Source organism: Giraffa tippelskirchi, chromosome 13, assembly GCF_054371585.1.
Source record: "Giraffa tippelskirchi isolate mGirTip1 chromosome 13, T2T-mGirTip1v1.2.pri, whole genome shotgun sequence".
Lineage (NCBI taxonomy): Eukaryota > Metazoa > Chordata > Mammalia > Artiodactyla > Giraffidae > Giraffa > Giraffa tippelskirchi.
Window position 1 is genome coordinate 118876449 of NC_137287.1, and position 25033 is coordinate 118901481.

Consider the following 25033-nt stretch of genomic DNA (forward strand, 5'->3'; position numbering starts at 1 on the left):
TCCACATCAAAAGAAAAAAAAACTTAAAAAATAGTTATGAGACTATAGACCAGGAGGACCCCTCCTCCTTCAACAGGGCCTCCTGAAAGAGGTGTCGTTGCATGTGGCTTTGAAGGTGTTTACAGGCTAAGCAGATAAAACAAGAGCAGGCGAAAACAGCATTTCAGGTGAGGGAAAAGACGGACAAAGGCCCAGTTTCAGGTGAGGGAAAAGACGGATGGACAAAGGCCCAGTGGCAGAGAAGGTGAGGGAAGGAGGAATTGAGAGAGGGCCAGCTGACTGGAGAACAGAGAACAAGGGGAAACAGGTGAATAAGACAGAGGGGTGGCAAGGGAAAAGACCATGACCTTGTAGCCCAGGATGAATTCAAACTGTCTCCTAAGGGCAATGGTGAACCACTGACGACTATGAGGAGGGCAGTGACATAATAATCACTGTTGACATTTATTGAGCGCTTACGCAGGGCTAGACCTTTCCCTAAGCTCTTAACATATATCATCGACTATATGTTTGCAGTAATCCTGTAGGTTAAGTTCTACAAACCATGAGCAAATTTCTCAGCCCCATCTATGCCTCAGTTTCCACATATACCTATGGGAGTAGTAATAGAATTTAACACAGATGGTTACTATGACGATTATAATAAGGGTTTGGCACATGGGAACTATGCATTGTTCACTTTTGTCACTATTATTCCTGGGTTACAGATGGAAAAGCTGATGCCCAGAGAGATTCATCAACTTGCCAGACATCGCATAGCTAATAAGCAATAGAACGGACAGGAGAGGAGCGGGGAGGCTGGGAGGGGCTTATGAGCACGGAGAAGCCACTTCTGGACAGCCTGTTGGGGCCCACGTGGTCAGCCTCTGCTCTGCCTGGTCAGTGCCTGGGTCATGCTGGTAATTAAATGCTTAACATCACCCTGCTACTCTTATCTGCATAAAGTTGTTTTGTGGCTTTAATATTTACATAAATGGTATCATACTAAGAGTTTACTTCTGGAAGTATATTTTCTTTTCTTAAAATATTTATTTGACTGTGCTGGGTCTTAGTTGCAGCATGTGTGACCTATTTCCCTGATTAGGGATCGAACCTGAGCCCCCTGCACTGGAAGCAGGGAATCTTAGCCACTGGACCTTTAGGGAAGTCCCTGAGAGTTTCTTCTCTCATCCAGCACTATATTTTTAAGGCCTCTTTGAAAAGTGAAAATGTTAGTTGCTCATTCATGTCCAACTCTTTGTGACCCCATGGGCTATAGCCTGCCAGGCTCCTCTGTTTATGGAATTCTCCAGGCAAGAATACTGGAGTGGGTAGCCATTCTCTTCTCCAAGGGATTGTCACTGTCCCGGGGATAGAACCTGGGTTTCCTGCATTGCAGGCTGACTCTTTACCATCTGAGCCACCAGGGAAGCCCTAAGACCTCTTTAGATCTAGTTTATTCATTTTTATTGCTCACTGATATTCCTTTATGGAGATATGTCAGTTTATTATACTCACTCACCCGCTGACTCCCATTCTGTCAATTCCACTTTTGTCCTATTATAGGTGAAGCTGCCACACCTACTCTTACCTGTGTAAGAGCTGCCCTAGGGTGGATATCTGGAAGGGGGATTGCTGGTCACGGGTTGCATGCCTTTCAGATGCCAAACAGCAGTATACAAAAGTTCTGTTTCCTACTTCCTCACCAATAATAATACCACCATCACATATGGCGGTAAGTATGTGCCAAGCACCTTTCTCAACAGTTAACCTTTAATGACTCATGTAACCTTACTAAGAAACTTTAAGTTAAAGATAGTTATCATCCCCATTTGACAGAAATAGAGGCACAGAGAGGGGATGTTAGTAGCCCCAAATCACCCAGCTAGAAATAGCAGAGCATGGTACAAACCAAGACGAGCTGGTCTCAGAGCCTGAGCTATTAACCTCTCTTCTACGACTTGTTGTTTTTTGATCTTCAAACTGTTGCCAGTCCACAGCTGGGAAATGTCTCTGGCGTTTCACCTGCACTGCCTGCTTTGCAGGGCTCTTGAAGATGTTGCCATCCATTTGTTGGCTAGTCAGCAGCCCTCTTTGGAAAAATGCCTCTTTATAGACTTGGCTGTCCCTGAAATTCTGATCTTCAAAGCAAATGTTCCTGGAAACCAGAACTCCAGGCAGGGCCTGTCACAGAATAGACGCTTGGTAAAAATGTACTGACTAACTGGCAGGGTCTCTCCCAAAAGCTTGATGCTAATTAATAAAACTTCTGCTTGGATTACTGGTTGCTCACCTGTGTTTTGGGCACACGAGCAGCTCTCTGTCCCCAAAGCCATTTCCCTCTCTGTGATCTGACTCTCCCTCTCTGACCTCATCTCCATCAACTCCCCTTTCCCTTGTTTCTCATGAACCCCATGGGCCATCGTCCTAACCTTCCTATCAGCCAACTTCACTCCCACCTCAGGGCCTTTGCATATGCTAGTCCCTCTGCCTAGAATACTCTCCCAGTGGTGCTTCCATCTCATCCTTCTAGCCCTGGCTCAAATGCTGCCTCCTCAGAAAGGCTTTCCTGACTCCTCATGTAGAGGAAACAGAAGCACAAAGGGATTAAGCATAATTGTCAACAATTACACAGCTGGAGTATCGGCACGATTTTAAAATCATATTATCTTGCTATGTGCCTTTATTTCCAGTTTTCTTCTAAAATGGTAATGTATTCCCTACACAAATTTTTTAAACCAAATTTAAAATGAATTAAGAGCCAATTTCAAAAGAGTTTCTGGGGCTCTATTTCCCAATCCTCCTGGCTCAATACTTCAGCAGGGTTGAAATAAGATCCTTGCATTTTACAGCCTCCAGGATTTCCTTTTTCCCCAATCCTACTCCCCTCCCTTTCCATTTGACTATTATCTGCCCTTGGCTCTGAATCATAAACCTGAAAGGAAAGCCTCGGATCCAAAAGTCCATCTGCTAAACAACCTCCCCTCCCTTGTGGATGTTTCTGATCTGCAAATTGGGGATAATAAAAGCACTTACTTAACAGAATAGTTGTGAGGATTCAGCGTCTTGGTGCTTAAAAAAGTATAGCAGAAGGAAGGAAGGAAGGCTACTACTGTGTAGCAGAAGGAAGGCTACCACTGTGTAGAAATCACACTGTGAGATGAGTTTGGAATCAGACAAACCCTGGATTAAAGCCTGGCATTCTGTGTGACCTTAAACAACTCACTTGATGTCTCTGAGCTTCAGTTTCCCCATCTGTGAAATAAAAATTTAAAAATCCACAGTAAGCCCATTAGAACACCTTTTGCTAGAAAGGAGTCAATAAAACTCAAACTGGCTTCATCAGAACAGGCTATTCTGCCTCTGCGCCCAGCTCAGATCAGCTGTAGGACAGAGGTAGTTCTAGTGACCTAATGGTATCACCAAGGACCCACATTCTTTAGGTCTCTCTACTCTGCCATCCACAATGTTGGTTCTCCTTGTCATTGCAGAATGACTGCCAAGAGCTCTCAGAGCTACAGGCACTCTCTTTCACATCCAGTAGGAAAATAGGGTCACTTCCAGACCCTTTCCTGAAAGAGTGAGGACAAACTTCCTAAGAAGCTTCTGGCAAATGTCTCCCCTTGGCCAGGCTTAGGTCACATGGTGGTAAAGGTGATTTAGTAGCTAAGTTGTGTCTGACTCTTGCAACCTCATAGACTATAGCCTGCAACTTCATGGACTATAGCTCCTCTGTTCATGGGATTTCCCAGGCAAGAATACTGGAGTGGGTTGCCATTTCCTCCTCCAGGGGATCTTTCTGACCCAGATATTGAACCCGTGTCTCCTGTGTCTCCTGCACTGGCAGATGGATTCTTGACCTCTGTGCCAGCTGGGAAGCCCCATCCTATGTCATTACTGCGTGGCAAAAAGTTAATGCTCAATCTATGCTGAAAATGTTTTGGGGGTGGTCTTTTCCCCCTCCTCAGTAGATGTGGTCCAGGTAAGGGACACTCTCCATCTTGACTCCAAGAGTGGATGCATTATCCTCACCTGGAGTTTTGCGTCCCTCAAGACAACGTGATTGGCTCAGGGAAAGCATGTGGTCCGAAGTGAACCAATGACAGGCAGCTCGAGAACTTTGCCAGTGTTGCTCTCCTCTCCCTGGGATCACGAGCTGGGAGGACAGAAGCTGAAGACGTCTTGGTCACCTTGTGGGAAGAGCCTGCCTCAGAGTGAAGCCAACCTAAGGGAAAGCAGAGATGGGAGATGCTGGGAGGTAGAGACATGTTGACATCATTGAGCTCCTGATTACAGCTGTGCCTGAGCCCATTATATCCTTGGACTTTTCCTTATGTGAACCAAAAACTTCTCTTTTAAAGTTTGAGGTTCTGTTACTTGCAGTGATGAGTGTGGGGTCCAACCCAGTCCAGCTAATGTGGGGAATGAGAAAAGGAGCTAGTCCTCTGAGACCAGGACCAGACCTGCCTGAATCATCTTAGTGTCCTGAGAATTATTCTATGCTTATAGTAAACAGATATATTCTCACACAGAGAGGAGTACGTTTCACACAAATGGAATCACTGTATATTTTCAATTCAAACACCACTTCCTTGGAGAGGCCTTCCATGACCATCCCACTTAAGCAGTTCTGCTCCCCCCTCTCTCTCTTGCATCATAGTAATTTTCATTACCTAGATGAACTTATTTTGTTCTTGTGTTCTCTTTCTCTTCTTCCAGAGTTTCTGCTCTGCAAGGGCAGGGATTTTTCTCTGCTCACCAGTGCTGTGTTCCTAGTGCTTTGAACAGAAGGGTGAAGTATTTGATACTTGCTGAATAAATATCATTCTGTAGTTGGTTTGTTTGTTTTCACTAACTGCAAGCATCTCTCCAGGGTAATAGATATGAATCAGTCTTGATCTTTGAGACGAACCCATGAAATTCTGTTGATTGGGTGGGCCGTGTCTGTCTCCCAACCCTATTGAATGACTGTAAGTGAAATAAATGGCCAGATGAACCGAGGATGCGTGAGTCAGTACTTCCTCCCCTGCAACAGAATCAGGCAGGGGGGAAGGAGAACCTACCCAGCTTTTAACAGGCTGATTCACAGGGAGAGAAGCTGAGTAAACACGGTTAACTTTGTGTTCTTGCAAAAATTTCCCAGGCAAAAACAGTCTTCAAACAAAAGGCGAGGACAGGCAAATATCGCATTGATTGCCTCTGCAGTGGAGGGTGGAGTTGTTTATTAAGGCCCACACCCCCAAATGGAATTAACTTGAAAAAAATTTTTTCTGGTTACAAAAGTAGTATTGGCTTATTAATATTAAATTTTTTTTTCAGACAATACAGGAAAGCATGAAGAAGGGTGTGGGAAACAGTTACAATTTTAGAGCCATTTATAAATTATCTCCTAGATTTTTTTCAGTGCATAGAAATATGTTTGAGCCCTAAAGTTCAATTGTGCTATTTTTATTTTTTCTTTAAGCAGTAACAGCGAAGGCTTTCTGAGTACTGACAGTGCTCGTGCTGGTTGCATTCTGTGTATGACTTCATTTTATCCTCACAATGGTTCTGTGTGATAAGCACTATTATTATGATGATAAGCACTTACTTAAGCACTAACTCTGGAAGACAGTGAGGGACAGGGAGGCCTGGCGTGCTTCAGTCCATGGGGTTACAAAGAGCTGGACACAACTTAGCAACTGAACAGCAACAGCCTTACAAATGGGGAAACTGAGACCTAGAGAGGTTGAGTGGGTTAGCCAAAGTCACACAGCGATAGGTAGTCAAGCTGGGATTCAGACACAGATGGTCTGGCTTCAAGGCCCATGACCTGAACCGAGGCAGAGCACAGGCCCTTTCCTAACTTAATGTCCATAGCTGTGAGTCATCGTTTAAAGTGTCTGCATTTACTCTTCTATTAATGGATAATTGGGATGTTTCTACCTTTCTCCTACTAGGAAACAGAGACGAATTTCCTTTTTGGTCTTTAAATGAGGTGAAAAAAAAAAACACAAAAAAGCTTGTGGTTAGACGTCACCACAACCAGTATTTCCAACCCAGGAGAACCAACCAAGAGCAGAGCAGCATTACTCGCGACTAGTTGCCCCATTGCTGCTGCTGCTGCTGCTAAGTCGCTTCAGTCGTGTCCGACTCTGTGCGACCCCATAGACGGCCGCCCACCCATTAGGTACACACACATCATCAGGGGTGGGGGTCTGTGTGTGTGATACATTTATTTAAGAAACATGTACTTGGCATGGTTCTAAGACTTCATGAATATCAGTTCATTTAATCTAACAATAATACTCTAGTCTAAAAATATACAGTATAATACAGTATACTGAGGGAAACTGAGGCATGGGGAGGGTAACTTGCCCAAGATGATAGAAGTAATAAGTGGCAGTGCTGGGGTCTGGACCCTGGGAATTTGGCTCCAGCATCTAGTTTCTTAACTCCTATTCTAAGTAGCCTCTGGGTCTACCCACCAGCCCAAATTAGCCAACCAGCCCTGGGATCCTCAAAGCAAGCCTACATTTAGAGAGGAACCACAGGCAGCAAAGTGAATTTTTTTTTGTTGTTGTCTTTTAAATTACATTCAGCTCAGAGTTCTTAGGTCCTAAATCCATGCAGGCTCTGCTGTGTTCCGTGCTCAGGGTCCCAGAAGTGAAGTCTAGACAGCAGCCTGTCTGTGTCCATATCTGGAGGCTCTGGGAAGAATCCACTTCTGGGCTCATTTAGGTTGTTGGCAGAATTCAGTTCCTTGTGGTTGTAGGAATGAGGTCCTAATTTCCTTGCTTATTGGTTGTGGAGGCTATTCTCTCTGCAGCCAGATGCCTCCTACATTCCTTGCCCCATGGCCTCTTCAAACTGTAATTTAATGTGACTAGTTTAACTGTCCCATAGATTTGTCTTGAATAAGAACCAAAGGGACAGGGAAACCCCTTAGAAACAGGTGCTTGGTTGGGACTTGTCTTTTGTTTCAGTGTTGGTCGGGGCGCCCACACTGAGGTGAGGTGTCTCTTTCTGAAGGGAGCTGGATCATGTCTGGTGGATCAAGACAGCGGAGACTTGGGACTTCGCTTGTGGTCCAGTAGTTAAGACTCCACACTCTCAGTGCAGGGGCCGGGGTACAATCCCCGGTTGGGGAACTAGATCCCACATACCGCAGCTAGAGAGTTTGAATGTTGCAACAGAAAAAATCAAAGACCCCATGTGCTGTGACTAAGACCTGGCACAGCCAAATAAATGAATACATAAACAAAATATTTTTTATAAAAAGAAGGGGAAGACTTCCTCAAACCATCCCACTGAGCCTTGACCCATCACACGCCTTGGGGATGTATGAGGGGAGGCTTAAAGACTACTTAGGAAAAAATAAAGATTAAGGAGAGTTTTCCAGGAGAGAATTTTTTGTGCTACTGTGTGCCTAACACATAATAGGTGCTTAATCCACATGTAATGACTTATACTGGCACTATTCTAGGTATCAGAGCGTCCGAGAGTCTAAAGGAGATGACAGATAATAAGGAAGCAAATTTTCAAAAGAAACAATATTATGTTAAGTGAAAGAAGCCAGACCCCAAAATGACACATATGTGATTCTACTTGTAAAAAACATTCAGAATAGTTAATCCATAGAGACAGCAAGTAGATTAGTTTCTACTGCTAGGGGATGAGGGGCGGGGAGGAAAGAATGACTGCTAACAGGTACAGGGTTACTTGTTGGGGTGATGGAAACAATTGAGAATCAGGCCGTGGTGACGGTAGTACAACATAATAAATATATTAAAAGCCATTGAATTGTATGCTTTTGAATGCTAAAGTTTATGTTATATGAATTACATGTTAACACTATTTTAAAAACATTTTAAAAAGAGAAAAACAGGATAATTTCACATGGTGATATGCACATTGAAAGATAAGGAAGTAAAATGTGCAGGAGATTGTAGCTGGTTGGGGCAAGTGGGCAAAAGTGGTTCCTGAAGGCCCCTCTGAGGAAGTGACGTTTGTTTTTGTTTTGGCCATGTCACACAGCATGCGGGATCTTAGTTTTCGGAACAGGAATTGAATCCTAGCCTCCTGTGTTGGAAATGTGGAATGTTAACCACTGGATTGCCAGGGAAGTCCCCAAAGTGACATTTGTGATGAAACCTGAATTATGACTAGGAGGCTGTATATAAATATCAACAAGAAGGCATTAATAGATGAAGGCTCAGCAAGTGCAAAGGTCCTGAGGTTGGGGGGTGAGCTTGGCATATACAATGAACTGAAGTCTATAGAGTTGGGGTGCAGAGGAAAAGACACAAGAGATCAGAGACCTCTGCAGGGGCAGAAAGCAGACCAAACTGGGCACTGTAGATAACAAGAGGACTTTGGGTTTTGCTCACAGTACAGTGGGGAGCTAGGGATGGTTTTGAGCAGAAGAGAAATGTGATCAGACAAATGCTTAAAAAGGACCACTTAGAGGACTTCCCTGGTGGTCCATGGCTAAGACTCCATGCTCCCAATCCAGAGGACCGAGGTTTGATTTCCTGGCCAGGGAACTAGATCCCACATGCCAAAATTAAGAGTTTGCATGTGGCAACTAAAGATTCTTAGTGCCGCAACTAAGACCTGGCACAGCCAAATAAATTAAAAAAAAAAAAACTTTTTAAAAAAAGGACCACTTGGACTGCCACATAAAGTAAATAACAGGTGAGTAAAAGTAGAAGCATAAAATGTAAGCAAAGCCCTTTGACACTGCACTGTGACCAGGAACATTTAGTAACTGCCAGTCATCTTTCATAAACTAGAAACATGCCAACTTGTCATATTTATTTAAAAACAGGAAGTCAAGGCCATGGCTCTTTGATATTTCTGTCTGTGACTCTGCCTCACCTCCCCACTCTATGAGTCATCGAGCTCTGACAATGCTTCCTCCCCAACCCGCCTCCTCACCTTCGTATCCTTTTCACTGTCCCTGCTTTGAGACCTGGTGACAGATGGAAACACTGGTTTCCAGGCTGCCCCCAAGCAGACTTTTTTTTCCTTTCTCCTTTTAAAAAGATCCTATTTTTTTCTCATTTCATGCCATATATCATTTGCAGACAAAAATTATTAAAATAATAATAAGTTAGGAAAATGGGGGGGGAATACCCAAGGTACACAATGCAGGGACAATCATTATCAAAACAACACTTTAATGTATAAGGTGCCTATCCTTTTTTGTTTTTAGACTTTCTTTTATCAAGGTTATACATGCCCTGAATTGAAGTATCAAATTCCCTAAAAACAGAAGTCCTCACTTTGCTTCTGCCTCCCATTTTCCTCTCCCCAAAGGCAACGACTCTGACCACTTTTAGTTAAATTTTTAAATATTCAGTTTCATCTCTCTAAATAACATGCTTCTACTGATTGCCACTTCTAAACTTTTTGGTTTTCAGAATAATCTGCTTGAAACTTCCCTGGTAGTGTAATCCACTGGCTAAGACTCCGAGCTCCCAGTGCAGGGAGCCTGGGTTCAATCCCTGGTCGGGGTACTAGATGCCGCATGCCGCAACTAAGACCTACTGCAGTCAACTAAAGAAATAAATATTTTTTAAAAAATAATCTGCTTTCCCACTCTTGGATATGAGGGTTCTGTTCTCTTTCCTTCTCCACAGTTGGCCCCAGCACGTATGTTTACACCCTTCCCACTCTCCCATCCTCTCAGGATAGGTATATGGTAGTTTTGGTGAGACCAATGTTTACTATTTACATAGCTGTGACTATGTAAACACCATTCATCACTGAACGCCATGGTAAACTGTGATGCCCTTCAGCTTTTCCCCACAGTGTTTTTTTTTTTTAATTGATTATCACCTTGTTCTCTACACTCACCCCAAGCTGACCTCATTTCCTCAGTATTTATTATCAGTTCAACTCCAAGTTCTTTGCCAATGGTCCAAGCGTCCTCCCAGCTCCTTCCAATACATCAGAAACTCTGTGTGTTCACCTTTGTCAAGAAATCTCCCTGGAGCCTTCAGACCTGCCAGAGTCTGGACCAGTTACCCACTCTGGTGCACAGCTGTCATCTTAGGATGTCCCTACATCATCATCTAGGAATTCTGTCTGCTCCTCCCACATGCTGGGTTTGTTTCCTGGGTTCTATGTCTTATTCTTCCCTGTCTGTCCACACACACACACACACCTATGCAAGCATCACACACCCTTTTTGGTGTAGCACAGCCTCCAGTAACTCCCTGAGAAAGGGCGTGTGGGAAGTAGAAAATTTTCAACTTCCCATATCTGAAAATGGTTTTATTCTTTCTGCTCCCTTGATGATTGTTGGGCTGGGTAGAGAATTCTAGGTTGGAAGTCATTTTCACTCAGATTTTTGAAGGCATTAATCCACTGCCTTCTTATGTCTGCATTTTTGAGGAGAAGTCCAAAATTATTCTGTTTTTGTTACTTTAAACGTGACCCATTTCCCCTTCTCTTTGCAAGTCTGTTCTTGGTATTTTGAAATTTCACAATGATGTTCCTTGCTATGGACCTATTTTTATTCAGTGCGCTGGGCACTCAGTAAACATTTTCAATTTGGAAACGCATGTCCTTTCATTCTGAAGAATTTTTCTGAATTATTTTATTGATGATTCCTCCTTCTGTTTCTCTTCTTTCTTGATGAAAATGACTGTTTTTCAGATGTGGAACTTTTTTAGACTGGTCCCCTAAACAACTTCTAGTTTTTCTCCTATTTTCTATCTTTGTCTTTTTGTTCTACTTTCTGAGACAAACCCTCACGTTTATCTTCTGTTCCTGTTGTTAATTTTTTAATATCTCTGCTTTTAATTATCAAGAAGCCCTCAAAATATTCCCACTTTTAATGGCATCTTTTTCTTGCTTCAGGGTAACTCTCTGAAAAGTTGTTTTCAATTTTTGTTAGTTTTTTTTTTCCCCTTTCTGTATTGTCTCTATTTCCTCTAGTTACTTTTTTCTATTTGCTATGGTCTCAATTTTTCATTTAAGAGGGTGTTCTCAGATGTCTGATATTTCTTGATTTTCTGCTCATATTTAAGAGTAGGGGACCAAGAAGCTGATTATTGTACATGTTGGGAAGTGGGCTGTTGACACTGAACCGGGCCATTTGTTGGGATTCTCCTGGGATTCTCCTAAAACATATTTAGGTAATGACAAAAACTAACACAATATTGTAAAGCAGCTATGACCCAATAAAAACAAATAGATAAAAATGTATTTAGGTGATTCCTCTGAGTCTAGCCAGATTTTTTTGGAGAAGACTTTTCCAGTCTCCTACCTAGTGTTGAATGGCCTGGGGAAGACCGCTGCATATGATTTGCCTGGCCCCTGATGTGAGCCAGGGGGCCAGCCCTGCAGATGTGGTGAAGGACTAGGAAGGGTATCTCAGCATGCAGACCCCCAAAGGTTCCTCCCAAAGATTCCTTGTTAAATTGCTGGAACTTGTGAATGTTACCTCATTGTGAAAAAGGGTCTTTGCAACTATGATTAACACTTTTTAAAAAAAAACATGGACCATTTTTTTTTAATGTGGACCGTTTTTAAAGTATTTACTGAATTTGTTACAATATTACTTCTGTTTTACCTTTTATTGGCCTCAAGGCTTAGGGGATCTTGGCTCCCTATTTTTTTACACCATGGCATCTGTGGGCTAGTACTGCAACCTTGTGCTTTGCGCTCAGTCGAGTCTGACTCTTTGTGATCCTATAGACTACAGCTTGCCAGACTCCTCTGTCTATGGAATTTCCCAGGCAAGAAAACTGGTGTGGATTGCCATTTCCTCCTCCAGGGGATCTCCCCGACCCAGGGATCTATCCTGGGTCTATCCATGTCTCCTTCATTGCAAGCGGATTCTTTACTGCTGAGTCACTGGCCCTGACCAGGGATCAAACTGGTACCCCCAGATTGGAAGATGGAGTCTTAACCACTGGACCACCAGGGAAGTGCTAAGTTAAGGCTCTTGAGATGAGGAGATAGTTCTGGATTATACAGGTGGACCCTATGTGCTATCACAAATGTCCTTCTAAGAGACAGGCAGATGGAGATGAGGAGCTTGGAGGAGAAGACAGTGCGAAGATGGAGCAGAAAGAGATAGGGCCACAAGCCAAGGAATGCTGACAGACACCAAAAGCTGGAAGAGACAAGGGCTGGATTCTCTCCCAGAGCCTCTGGAAGAGGATGGCCCTGCCCACACTTTGATTTCAGCCTTTTGGCCTCCAGAACTGTAAGAGGATATACTTCTATTGTTTGAAGCCATACAGTTCATGGTAATTTGTTACAGCACTCCCAGGAAATTAAGACACAAGATTTCACTTAATCCTCCTGTTTTCAATACAGCATCTCTGCCCTAAAATGTGCTGGAGTCTCCACCCCCAGACACTCTATTTTACTGCCTCCAAAGAGGAAACCTCTAGCCTTTTGCCGAGGTAGGTGCCCAGTTACCTAGAGTTGGGTAGGGGCTGGGAGGATCTGCAAATCTGACTGCCCCTTAAACAGACTTTTAGGCAATTTCTTTTATTTCCCAGCCTCCACTCTGAGGCCCACTCCCCTGTCCATTCAATTTTACTTTCAGAGTTACCTGGTGCCACCAACTCCTGACCCTTTGGGAGGAATTTCTGGGAGTAAATTAGGTTGGCCTTGCCTTTCCCCAGTGCTGCCTGACGATCGGGTCTTCTCAGTTCTGCTGATTAATCTATATGCTTTCTCTTCTCCAAAATGTTCTCCCTCTTGTCTCCTCTTCTGTTCTCCAGGCCTTAAGCATTAAAAAAAAAAAAATCCCTTATTGTCAACCTAGTGGAGTCAAGGGGCATAGCAAAAGTAGGGGTCCAGGGGCCTCCCTGGTGGTGCAGGGGCTAAGACTCCAAGCTCCCAGTTCAGGGGCCCAAGCTCGATCCCTGGTCAGGAGACTAGATCCTGCATGCTGCAACTGAAGATCTCACATGCCAAAACATCCTGCGTGCAGCAACTAAGAAAGACCTGGTACAGCCAAAAAAAAAAAAAAACAAAGTAGATGTCTGCACTTAGTTGGCCCTCTTTCCCCAAGTCTCAGTGGGTTAATGTCAAGATGATGCTCTGAACACCTGCTGAAATCCCACTTCCTCCTTCCTTAGAGATCCAAGCCTGACTCATCTCTCTGTTCCCCATGCCAAGAGTGGGGCCCGCCACATGGTAAGCACAGGGATTTTTTTTTTTTAAACAGGATCATCCCCAGCAGTTGTTACCAAGTGTGATTATCGTAAGAAATTCTGGAAGGGGATGTCTTAGTTTGTCCAGGTACAGAAGTGGAGAACTAAGATTGGGAAGACAAAGTCAGTATAGGTATGTTGTCTGTCAATTACAGCTCAATTAAAAAAATACATATGTATATTTTTAAAAGTCTATAGGGAGAGCAACAACAGTCTTAATTTTAGGACTCTGAAATCAACGTGGTTGTAAATTTCACAGACACAGAAAACAAATCTGTGGTTACTGATGGGGGAAGGAGGGAAGGATAAATTAGGAGTATGGCATAAACAGATACACACCACTGTATATGAAATAGATATGCAACAAGGATTTACTCCATAGCACAGTAAACCATCCCAGGTGGCGCTAATGGTAGAGAATCTACCTGCCAATGCAGGAGACATGGATTTGATCCCTGGATTGGGAAGATCCCCTGGAGAAGGGCATGGCAACCCACTCCAGTATTCTTGCCTGGAGAATCCCAAGGACCAGAGGAGGCTGGTGGGCTACAGTCCATAGTGTCACAAAGAGTTGGACACAACTGAAGTGACTTAGCATGCATGCACAGGGAACTATATTGAATATCTTATAAAAACTTATGAATTCAGTTCAGTCGCTCAGTCGTGTCTGACTCTTTGTGACGCCATGGACTGCAGCATGCCAGGCCTCCCTGTCCATCACCAACTCCCAGAGCTTGCTCAAACTCATATCTATTGAGTCGGTGATGCCATCTCATCCTCTGTCGTCCCATTCTCCTCCTGTTCTCAATCTTTCCCAGCATCAGGGTCTTTTCCAATGAGTCAGTTCTTTGCATCAGGTGGCCAAAGTATTGGAGCTGGAGCCTCAGCTTCAGCATCAGTCCTTCCAATGAATATTTAGGACTGATTTCCTTTAGGATTGATTGGTTTGCTCTTCTTGAAGTCCAAGGGACTCTCAAGAATCTTCTCCAACACCACAGTTCAAAAGCACCAATTCTTCAGTGCTCAGCTTTCTTTATGGTCCAAATCTCACATCCATACATGACTACTGGTAAAACCACAGCTTTGACTAGACAGACATTCGTCAGCAAAGTAATGTCTCTGCTTTTTAATATGCTATCTAGGTTGGTCATAGCTTTTCTTCCAAGGAGTAAGCGTCTTTTAATTTCATGGCTGTAGTCATCATCTGCAGTGATTTTGGAGCCGAAGAAAATAAAGTCAGCCACTGTTTCCCCATCTATTTGCCATGAAGTGATGGGATTGAATGCCATGAAGTGATGGGACCGAATGCCATGATCTTAGCTTTTTGAATATTGAGTTTTAAACCAGCTTTTTCACTCTCCTCTTTCACTTTCATCAAGAGGCTCTTTAGTTCTTCACTTTCTGCTGTAAAGGTGGTGGCAACTGCGTATCTGAGGTTATTGATATTTCTCCCGGCAATCTTGATTCCAGCTTGTGCTTCATCCAGCCTGGCATTTCGCATGATGTACTCTGCATATAAGTTAAATAAGCAGGGTGACAATATGCAGCTTCGATGTACTCCTTTCCCAATTTGGAACCAGTCTGTTGTTCCATGTCCAGTTCTAACTGTTGCTTCTCGACCTGCATACAGATTTCTCAGGAGGCAGGTAAGGTGATCTGGTATTCCCATCTCTTTAAGAATTTTCCACAGTTTGTTGTGGTCCACACAATCAAAGGCTTTGGCATAGTCAATAAAGCAAAAGTACGTGTTTTTCTGGAACTCTCTTGGTTTTCAATGATCCAGTGGATGTTGGCAATCTGATCTCTCATTCTTCTTCCTTTTCTAAATCCAGCTTGAACATCTGAACGTTCTCGGTTCACGTACTATTGAAGCCTCACTTGGAGAATTTTGAGCATTACTTTGCTAATGTGTGAGATGAGTGCAATTGTGCAGTGGTTTGAACATTGCCTTTGGGATTGTCTCTCTTTGGGATTGGAATGGAAACTGACCTTTTCCAGTCCTGTGGCCACTGCTGAGTTTTCCAAATTAGCTGGCATATTGAGTGCAGCACTTTCAAAGCATCATCTTCTAATAACCTATAATGGAGAATAATCTGAAAAAATATGTATAACTGAATCACTTTGCTGTATACCTGAAACTAACACAATATTGTGTATCAAGGACACTTCAAATATGATTGTAAACTTGTTCAGAGTCCCATTTATAAGTTGTATTTTAAAAGTATATTTTTTTATTAAACTCTAACTAAGAAGAAAGTTATTTTGGGTGTCTATTATATAGAATGCTAATGTTTACCAAAGGTATTCTTTCATTTCTTATCATTCAAAACTTTCTTAGATCTAAAAACCTAATTAAATGTATATAGAATTTAAATAATATGAGTTACTATATAAACGTCAATATTTTTACTCTAAAAGCAAAAAATAAACTTTATTATTTCTCCCTATACTTCACAAAAAGTTATTCATGAATTAGACAATGAACTAAATCTCTGTGAAGCCATAAAAGCAGAACATGTTTAGTATATACTACTGGGTATAATAAAATTAGAAACGAATAACGAAAGTTACTTTAACACTCAACAAGGAGGAAATTCTAAAATACCTCCTTAAGTCTTGTCTCAAAGAAGAAACCACAAAGAGAGAATCACCGGTCAAAACTCATGAGATATCCTCAAAGCAGGTTTTCAAAACAAAGTAAACTCCTGGACATTTATATCATCCAAGAATAAATACCTAAACACATACGCACAGAGTCCTCCCTTTGTATCCTCAGGGGGACTGGCTCTAGGATCCTCACGAATACCAAAATCCACAGATGCTCATGTCCCTCGCATAAAATGATGCAGCATCTGCATATAACCAAGGACATCCTCGGTGTACTTTAAATCGTCTCTAGATTACTTGACGGAGAAGGCAATGGCATTCCACTCCAGTCCTCTTGCCTGGAAAATCCCATGGGTGGAGGAGCCTGGTAGGCTACAGTCCATGGGGTCGCTAAGAGTCGGACACGACTGAGCGACTTCACTTTCACTTTTCCCTTTCATGCACTGGAGAAGGAAATGGCAACCACTCCAGTATTCCTGCCTGGAGAATCCTAGGGACGGCGGAGCCTGGTGGGCTGCCGTCTATGGGGTCGCACAGAGTCGGACACGACTGAAGCGACTTAGCAGCAGCAGCAGCAGATTACTTGAACACCTAACACAATATATTAGATAAATACTTTCCAGTGAACAACTAATTCAAGTTTTGCTTTTGCAACTTTCTGGAACCTTTCTTTTCAAATATTTTTGACCTGCAGTTGGTTGAATCCGAGGAGGCAGAACCCACGATATGAAGGTGGGCTGGCTCTGGGTACATGCGTGTGTTCCGGTGGGTCACCATTGTGGGCAGATTAATCCCACTGGAGGATTCTGGGACACTAGAATATAACCTCAGACTTGTCTTGCCCAAGGGGCAAAGGAGTGAGGGTGTTTCTCCTCCAACTCTTTCCATTCACTGGTTGAGGGCTGTTCTGGGAGCATCAGCTGCCCAGCACAGCTGGCTTGTGTTGTGCTGAGAGGAAGCCATCAGGCTGCAAAAGGAGTCTCCAAGATGTTATAAGCAGGCACCAGTAGAGTCTGAGAGGAGTTGGGGAGAGCCAAGAGGAAGTTCAGATTCCCAGGCTCCAGGCCCAAGATCCAGTGGTCCGTGATAGAACTGGAGTCTGCACATTTTCACCACATCTTAAGCACACTTACTGCACCTGACTTCACTGAATTCTACAGGCTCAGTTTTTTCATTTGTACCTGGTAACCCCAGTGCCTGCTAAATGCTAAGCAGCCAGGGCCAGATTAAAACACTGATGTCAGCAGGCTTTAAGAAATTATCCACAACTCTCCCCAGTGTGTAAATGAATGTGAAATAATACCAAATAGTAAAAAAAAAAAAGAAAAAAAATTACAGGGAAAGCCAACACAGAACTTAATTTTCCAAGGCATGGTAGGCAGAATAATACCTCCCAAAGATGTCCACGTGCTAATTTCTGTACCCTGTGAATATATTATGTCACATGACGAGGGGCAATTAAGGTGGTTAAATCTGTTGACCTGGAAATGGGGAGAGCCTTCTGGATTATCTGGGTGGACTCAGTGTAAACACAAAAGGAGAGAAGGCAAGAGAGTCAGAGATGAGGTGATCACCATGACATTTTGGGATTTTTTTTTTTTTTTGGCTGCATCTCAAGGCATGAAGGATCTTAATTCCCCGGCCTGGGATGGAATCTGCCCCCACTGAGTTGGAAGCACAGGCTACGGGACAGCCAGGGAAATCCCCCCATGACACTTCTAACCTACAGAGTTATAATTAATCTGTGCTGGTTGCAGAAAATTTCTTACAATAAATCCCTTAATGAGTATTTCCTATTTGTTCTGCTTCTCTGATTGAAACTCAACTGATAACCATTCGGTGGTAATCACTTTGATTTCCTTTTTTTTGACAAAAAAAGCTTTTCCTTGGTACCTCAGTTTTGTTGACAGCTTCAGCATTTTCTAAACTCTGGGAACAGAGTGATGAATAAGACTTCAAGTTTCCACATGTGTGAAATTGGGTGAATCAATGTACCTCATGGGGTTATTGAGTGGATTAAATAAATCACTGAGCATAATGCACTGGGAACAATGCCTGGTACAGAGTAGATGTTCAAGAAATGTTAAGAGAGCTAGAGGTCAGAAGAAAGACAGGAGAGACTACAAACAATAAATGCTGGAGAGGGTGTGGAGAAAAGGGAACCCTCTTACACTGTTGGTGGGAATGCAAACTAGTACAGCCACTATGGAGAACATTGTGGAGATTCCTGAAAAAACTGGAAATAGAACTGCCATATGACCCAGCAATCCCACTGTTGGGCACACACACCAAGGAAACCAGAACTGAAAGAGATACGTGTACCCCAAAGTTCATCACAGCACAGTTTACAATACCTGGGACGTGGAAGCAACCAAGAAGTCCATCAGCAGACGAGTGGATAAGAAAGTTGTGGTACATATATACACATAATAGAATATTACTCAGCTATTAAAAAGAATGCATTTGAGTCAGTTCTCATGAGGTGGATGATACTGGGGCCTATTATACAGAGTGAAATAAGTCAAAAAGAAAAACACCACTACTGTATATTGATGCATACATATGGAATTTAGAAGGATGGTAACGATTACCCTATATGTGAGACAGCAAAAGAGACAGATATAAAGAACAGACTTTTGGACTCTGTGGGAGAAGGCAAGGGTGGGATGATTTGAGAGAACAGCATTGAAACATGTGCATTACCATATGTAAAATACATGACCAGTTCAAGTTCGATGCATGAAATAGGGCACCCAAAGCTGGTGCTCTGGGACAACTCAGAGGGATGGGATGGGGAGGGAGGTTGGAGGAGGGTTTGGGACGGGGTGGGGCACATGTGCACCTATGGCTGATTCATGTCAATATATGGCAAAAACCACTACAATATTGTAAAGTAATTAGCCTCCAATTAAAATTAATTAATAAATTTTTTAAAAAAGATGGTCCAGGGAGTACACACACACACACACACACACACACACACACACACACACACACACCAAATCAGGAAGAAAGGAAAGAAGGGAGGGAAGGAAGAAAGGGGAAAAATATCTGATAGCTATGAGTGTCTCAGAAACACATTTAAGACCAGACCAGGGTGGGACTTCCCTTGCAGTCCAACGGTTAAGACTCTGTACCTCCAACGGGGTGGGCAGAGGTTCGATCCTTGGTAGGGGAACTAGGATCCCACATGCCATGATGCATGGCTGAAAAAAAAAAGACTAGACCAGGGTTGGCAGCCCACAGCAGGCCAGATTCCAGACTGCCACCTGTTTTCATATGGCCCATGACTTAAGAATGGTTTCTATATCTTTAAAATATACTTTTTGATAATTTAATCAATTAACTAATTTGGTGGTGCTGGGTCTTCCTTGCTGCGTGGGCTTTTCTCTAGTTGTGGCGGGCAGGGATTCCTCTCTAGTTGCAGCTCCCAGACTTACTGCGGCGGCTTCTCTTGCTGAGGACCACAGGCTCTAGAGTATTCAGGCTGCAGTAGTTACAGCACACGGCCCCAGGACTTGTGGCTCCTGGGTTCTAGAGTGCGGGCTTAGGAGTTGCAACGCGCAGGCTTAGTTGCTCCGGGGTATGTGGGATCGTCCCAGATCAGGGATCGAACTCATGTCTCCTGCATTGGCAGGCAGATTCTTTACCTCTGAGCTACCAGAGAAGCCTGCTTTCTACATTTTTAAATGGTTGAAAAAAATAGTAAGAACAGTTCATGACATGTGAAAGTCATAAGAAATTCAAATTTCACTATCTATAGAGTTTTGCTGGAACACGGCCATGCCCATTTAAACTGGAGATGGCTGCTTCCCCACTGCGACGGCAGAGTTGAGCTGTTGCCACAAAGCAGAATGCCCACAAAGCTTAAAATATTTACTGTCTGGTTCTTTACCCAAAAAAGTTTGCTGACCCCTGCTTTAGACTGGTCAGGGACAGCCTCCCTGAGGAGGTGACATTTGAGCTGAGACCTAAAAGGCCAAGAAAGAGGAAGATTAGGGGTAAGAGGGCACAGAGAACAGAGAACCAAGGCAAGAGTTTTCTCTCTAATCTTACAACAGCCTTCCAAAGAGGGGCTCTGTCCAAAACTAAGATAAGACCTTGCAGCTCTGAGGGTGTTGGGCAGGTCCCAGGATTATGAAGCCAACAGGTCCTGAGTTGAGGTGGAGAGCCAGGGCTGCCTGACCCCGGAGCCTGCCCTTGCTCTGCTGACATGGCACAGGAAACCAGGAACTACGTGCTGAAAGGCTTTATTTACCTTCCTGAGGGCAATGACCAGAGATTTTAGATTCATTCCCAGGAATCGGTGAGCAGGGCCTGGGATTGGTCCACAGTCCTGAGAGCAGGTGTTCTCCAGCCTCCCGGTTGGCAGTAGGTCCGTGACTGGCACGAAGCCCGGATCTGGCCCTGATAGCAGGACCTGTGGCAAGAGCAGTGGGTGGCACGGTGAGTATTGGACTGGCCAAAAAGTTCGTTCAGATTTTTCCGTAAGATATTACAGAAAAAAAAAACCGGGCAGCCCTTGATGAGTTCAGGGCTCCGTGTTCATCGTGATTGGCCCACAGCCTGATGTAAAGAAGCCCACCCCCAGCCCTCAGTAGCCCAACTCCAGCCAGGTGGGGTTTTCTGGGGCTAGAAGAAAAGTGACAGCCTTGAGCTCTTGGTTAGTAAATGTGACTCAGTGAGGTCACCAACTCAGTGGACATGAGGTTGAGCAGGTTCCAGGAGCTGGTGATGGACAGGGAAGCCTGGAGTGCTGCAGCCCATGGGGTCGCAAAGAGTCGGACACAACTGAGTGACTGAAATGAACTGAACTGAACTGACCTGAATCCCAGCTCAGTATTTGCTAGCTGTGTGACTTTAGGCAAGTAGCTTGATGTTTCTGTGCTTTGATGATAATACCTGCCTGAAAGAAATGTAAGGAATTGAGGAAGCGATAGCCCAGTACCACACCCACAGGAAGGACAGCAAAGATCGGCTGATCATGAGCCCATTCTCTCAGTCAGCTTGGACAACAAGTGTCAAGAGAGCTTAAATCCTTTTGGCAGAGAATCTGTGCCAGATAGATAGATCTTTTCTCCACTCAGTTCAAGGGCCAAAACCTTGACATCATCCTTGACTCCTTTCTTTCTCCGAAGTCCATCCACAAATCCTGCCTTCAATACCCACCCACAGCCCAATCATTCCTGCCATACCCACGGTATCATCTTAGTTCAAAGCGCCACCAGCTCTCACTCAGATTATTGCAAAGGCCTCCTAGTTGAGATCTTTCATCCTTTCCCTCCACCCTCAACTCTCCACAGCACTCCTCTTTTCAAATCCCTCCTGTTTCCTAACACTTGTGGAGTTAACGAACAACCTTTTTTTTTTTTTTTGGAGTACAGTTGATTTACAACGTTGTGTTAGTTTCAGGTGTACAGCAAAGTGAATCAATTCTATGTATACATATATCCACTCTTTTTTCCAAATTATTTGTTTATTTGGCTGTGTCGGGCTCAGTAGTCGCAGTGTGGGCTTAGTTGCTCCGAGGCATGTAGGATCTTACTTCCCCAACCTGGGATTGAACCCACGTCCTCTGTGCTGCAAGGCGGATTCTTAACCACTAGACTACTAGGGAAGTCCCTCCACTCTTTTTTTAAGATTCTTTTCCTCTATAGGCCATTATCTCATATCTACGCCATACAGCAAGTTCTTATTCATTATCCATTTTACAAATAGTTGTGTATATATGTCAATTCCAATCCCCTAATTTATCCCTCCCCTACTGATCCCCTGGTAATCATAAGTTCGTTTACATCACCTGTAACTCTACTTCTGTTTTGTAAATAACTTCATTTGCACCTTTTTTTTAAGATTCCACAGATAAGTGATATTTGGTTGTCTGTGTCTGACTTCACTCAGTATGACAATCTGTGTTGCTGCAAATGGCATTATTTTGTTCTTTTACGGCTGAGTAACACTCCATTGTGTGCACACACACCCCACATCTTCTTTATCCATTCCTCCCCTGACCCCCTGACGGATGTTTAGGGTGTTTCTGTGTCCTGGTCACTGTAAATAGTGCTACAGTGGACTTTGGAGCACATGCATCTTTTGTGAACTATGGTTTTCTCTGGGCATATGACCAGGAATTGCTGGGTCATACAGTAGTTCCATTTTTAGTATAGTGGGCATACCAAGTTACATTCCCATGAAGAGAGTAAAAGGGTTCTCTTTTCTCTGCACTGTCTCCAACATTTATTGATTTTAGATTTTTTTGACGATGGCCATTTTGATAGCACGAGGTGACACCTCACCGTAGTTTTGATTTGCTTTTCTCTAATCTTTAGCAATGTTGAACATGTGCTTTTCAGTCATCTTTATGTTTTCTTTTGGCCACGTTTATGTCCTAAATATTCACTGGAAGGACTGATGTTGAAACTAAAGTTCCAACGCTTTGGCCACCTGATGAGAAGAACCGACTCGTTGGAAAAGACCCTGATGCTGGGAAAGACTGAAGCAAGAAAAGGGGGTGACAGAGGATGAAATGGTTGGATGGCATCACCAACTCAATGGACATGAGTTTGAGCAAACTCTGGGAGATGGTGAAGGACAAGGAAACCTGGCATGCTGCAGTCCATGGGGTCGCAAAGAGTCAGACACGACAAATAGACTGAACTGCAACAACATCTCCTTTATAACTTCTGCCATTTTTTGATTTGGTTATGTGTTTTGCTTTTTTTTATTATGAGTTGTATAAGCCATTTGTATATTTTGGAGATTAATCCCATGTCAGTTGCTTCATTTGCAAATATTTCTATTCTGAGAATGAAATTAGAACACTCTCCAATGCCATACACAAAAATAAACTCAAAATGGATTATTTGTTCAGTTTTTAATTAAATTACTTTTGGCTATGCCAATACATATGGGATCTTAGTTCCCAGACCAGGAATCAAACTCACGCCCCCTGCATTGGAAGTGCAGAGTCATAACCACTGGAGCATCAGGGAAGTCCCAGGGTCATTCTTCTCTCGAGTAGCTACTTTATGCCAGGTACTATTCTAAGCACTGGAAATACTGCGGCATTCAGAAGTTTATATTCTCATAGAGAGAAGAACAGTAAATGAACATATAAGTAAAACATATATTATGTTCAGGGTTATGGAGGAAAAGAACACAGGGAAGGGAAAAGGGCTTGGATTTTATACAGGTTGGTCAGGGAAGGCATACTGGACAAGAAAAGGGAAAACAAAAAGTGGGAAAGGTGGGTGTCAAGCAGCAACCTAGGAGCTGAGTATTCTTTTTTAAAAAGTTTTATTTATTTGGCTGCACCAGGTCTTAGTTGCAGCATGTGGGATCTAGTTCCCTGACCAGGGCTGGAACCCTAGCCACCTGCATTCAGAGTGCAGAGTCTCAGCCACTGGGCCACCAGGGAAGTCCCAGGGCTGAGGATTCCTGACTAAGGGCTTGGCCAGTACAGAGGTAGAAGTGATCCTGGTGTGTTTCAGGTACTCCCAAGGAAGTCACTGTGACCACAGTGGACAGTGTGCAGTAGGAGGGGAGGGGACTGACCTCACAAGGCAGAGCGGGCGGGGTTGAATCCTGGAGCTTCTCCACCTTTTTTTCCCTCTGATTGAGACTGGAAGCCAGGGTACCTTCCAAGCAGGGGAGCGACTGAAGTGTAAAAGGTTCACTGGGGCCTCTGTTGTGTGTGTTTAGTCCGTCCGCTGTGGGAAAAGCTTAAGGAAGAACAGCAGAGTCAGAAAAAGCATTTAAACAGCTATCACAGCTGCTGAGCTACGATGGTTTCCACCAGGAAGGGAAGTAGCTACAAGCTGGCATCAAAGCCAAAGGCCTCACAACAGGGTACCAGCTCTCCGGGTGGGGTCCTTCCTACCCCTCCAACTTCACTTTGTTCTTTCCTGTTTCCCCATCCCCACAGATCACTGCTAACTGTGGTTTCCCAAGGACAAAAGAACAGATAAAAAAAAAACCAACAAGGAGGGCCTTGCAAAAAAACTTTATTCTCCTTTCATCCTGCCTGGTGTCTGGAAATTCTTTTCCAACCCACACAGACACTGACACTAACCATGTGCCTGCATGCTCAGTCCCGTCTGACCCTTTGCGACCCTCATGGACTGTAGCTCACCAGACTTCTCTGTCCATGGGATTCCCCGGGGAAGAATATTGCCCTTTCCTCCTCCAGGTGATATTCCCCATCCAGGGATCAAACCGGTGTTTCTTGTGTCTCCTGCATTGGCAGGCGGATTCTTTATCGTTGAGCCACCTAGAACCACGTTTGTTTGATTATTACACGTCTGATTATTTGTTGAGACAATGAATAAATTAATGAAGGATCCATTCTTAGATCATCATCCTCTATTTTAATGACAAGCATACAGTCAGAACTCAATAAATGTTTACAGATAGAATACTGCACAATTCTGCAAAACCCAGGTGGTTAGTCCTCTTTCGGGCGGGGGGAAACTGAGACTGGGGAAGTATACCCCTGGGGTCCCTCTGCCCAGGTTACTTGAGAAGTTTCCGTCCCACTTTTACTATGGTCAATTCCTCGACACCGGAAGGAAAGCGCTTGCTTTCAGGATGAGTCACAGTCACCTCACAGGAGTTTCCCCAAAACGTCCCGACCCAGTGGACGGGAACAGCCAGAACTTCGCAGGGCCAGAGGGGCCAATAGAAGCGCGGCCACACATCCTGAAAGTTCCTCGGGGTCCTCCCACGCAAATCCTCCCACCCTCCGGCCATAGAGACGAAGGGACAGAAATGCCGGCCTTGTGCCGCCGAGACTCCGCCCCCCCGCCGGTCGGCCCGTCCGCGCCTCCAGCGGAAGCCGGAAGCAAAAGCGGGCCCTGCTAGCCCCGCGCTCGGTGGTCTCGGAGGCTCCGCGGGATTGGGGAGAAGATGGCGGAAGAGGAGTGAGTGGGCTTTTCCCGGGCGGCTGAGGCGGCAGGGCTGGGCCCCATCGGGTGACAGCGCGCCCTTCGGCCGCCCTCCGGCCCCGGAAGGCGGAGCTCCTCGCGTTGGTTGGCCGGCGCTGACCGTGCTGGCACCTGCGAGCAGGGGGAGGGGCGGGCCTGGGCCGCGCAGCCCCCTTGAGGTTGGACCCTCTGGCTAGGTATCGGCCGTTCATCGTAGACCTTGGGAGCTGCCTTGCGGAAACCGCTCCGCAGATTTCACTTTCCCATTTTTCGGTCATCTGGTTACGCAGCGCTCCGACGCCTCCAGAAAGTCCCCCCTCCCCCTCACGTGGCCAGTCCCCTCCTCCGTGGTAACGATCATTT

General features: G+C 44.3%; 1 protein-coding gene and 2 long non-coding RNA genes across 11 annotated transcripts in view; 2 read left to right on the plus strand and 1 right to left on the minus strand.

Moving 5' to 3' along the window:
• The first annotated feature begins 456 nt into the window (after positions 1-456).
• On the plus strand, positions 457-4811 carry LOC145533214 (uncharacterized). The gene is made up of 3 exons (XR_014073917.1): positions 457-523; positions 1546-1714; positions 4699-4811. It is a non-coding gene; the product is annotated as an uncharacterized LOC145533214 (long non-coding RNA).
• On the minus strand, positions 1734-24883 carry LOC145533215 (uncharacterized). The gene is made up of 9 exons (XR_014073918.1): positions 24524-24883; positions 23881-24018; positions 23304-23470; positions 20008-20169; positions 15132-15218; positions 12536-12709; positions 4012-4204; positions 3016-3234; positions 1734-2163 (listed from the first exon to the last, which is right to left on the minus strand). It is a non-coding gene; the product is annotated as an uncharacterized LOC145533215 (long non-coding RNA).
• The window catches only part of SLC9A8 (solute carrier family 9 member A8), a 70626-nt gene continuing 70220 nt past the window's right edge, over positions 24628-25033 (plus strand). For 7 of the 9 annotated variants that reach the window (XR_014073916.1, XM_081560253.1, XM_081560255.1 and 4 more), the window contains exon 1: positions 24628-24667. Coding sequence is in view for 4 of the 9 variants with exons in the window: in XM_081560254.1 (XP_081416380.1) it covers positions 24654-24667 (14 nt within the window). In the remaining 5 variants the exon portion in view is untranslated. Of the gene's footprint in view, positions 25021-25033 lie in introns of all 9 variants that reach the window. The other 2 variants (XM_081560259.1, XM_081560261.1) reach the window with 1 other exon arrangement.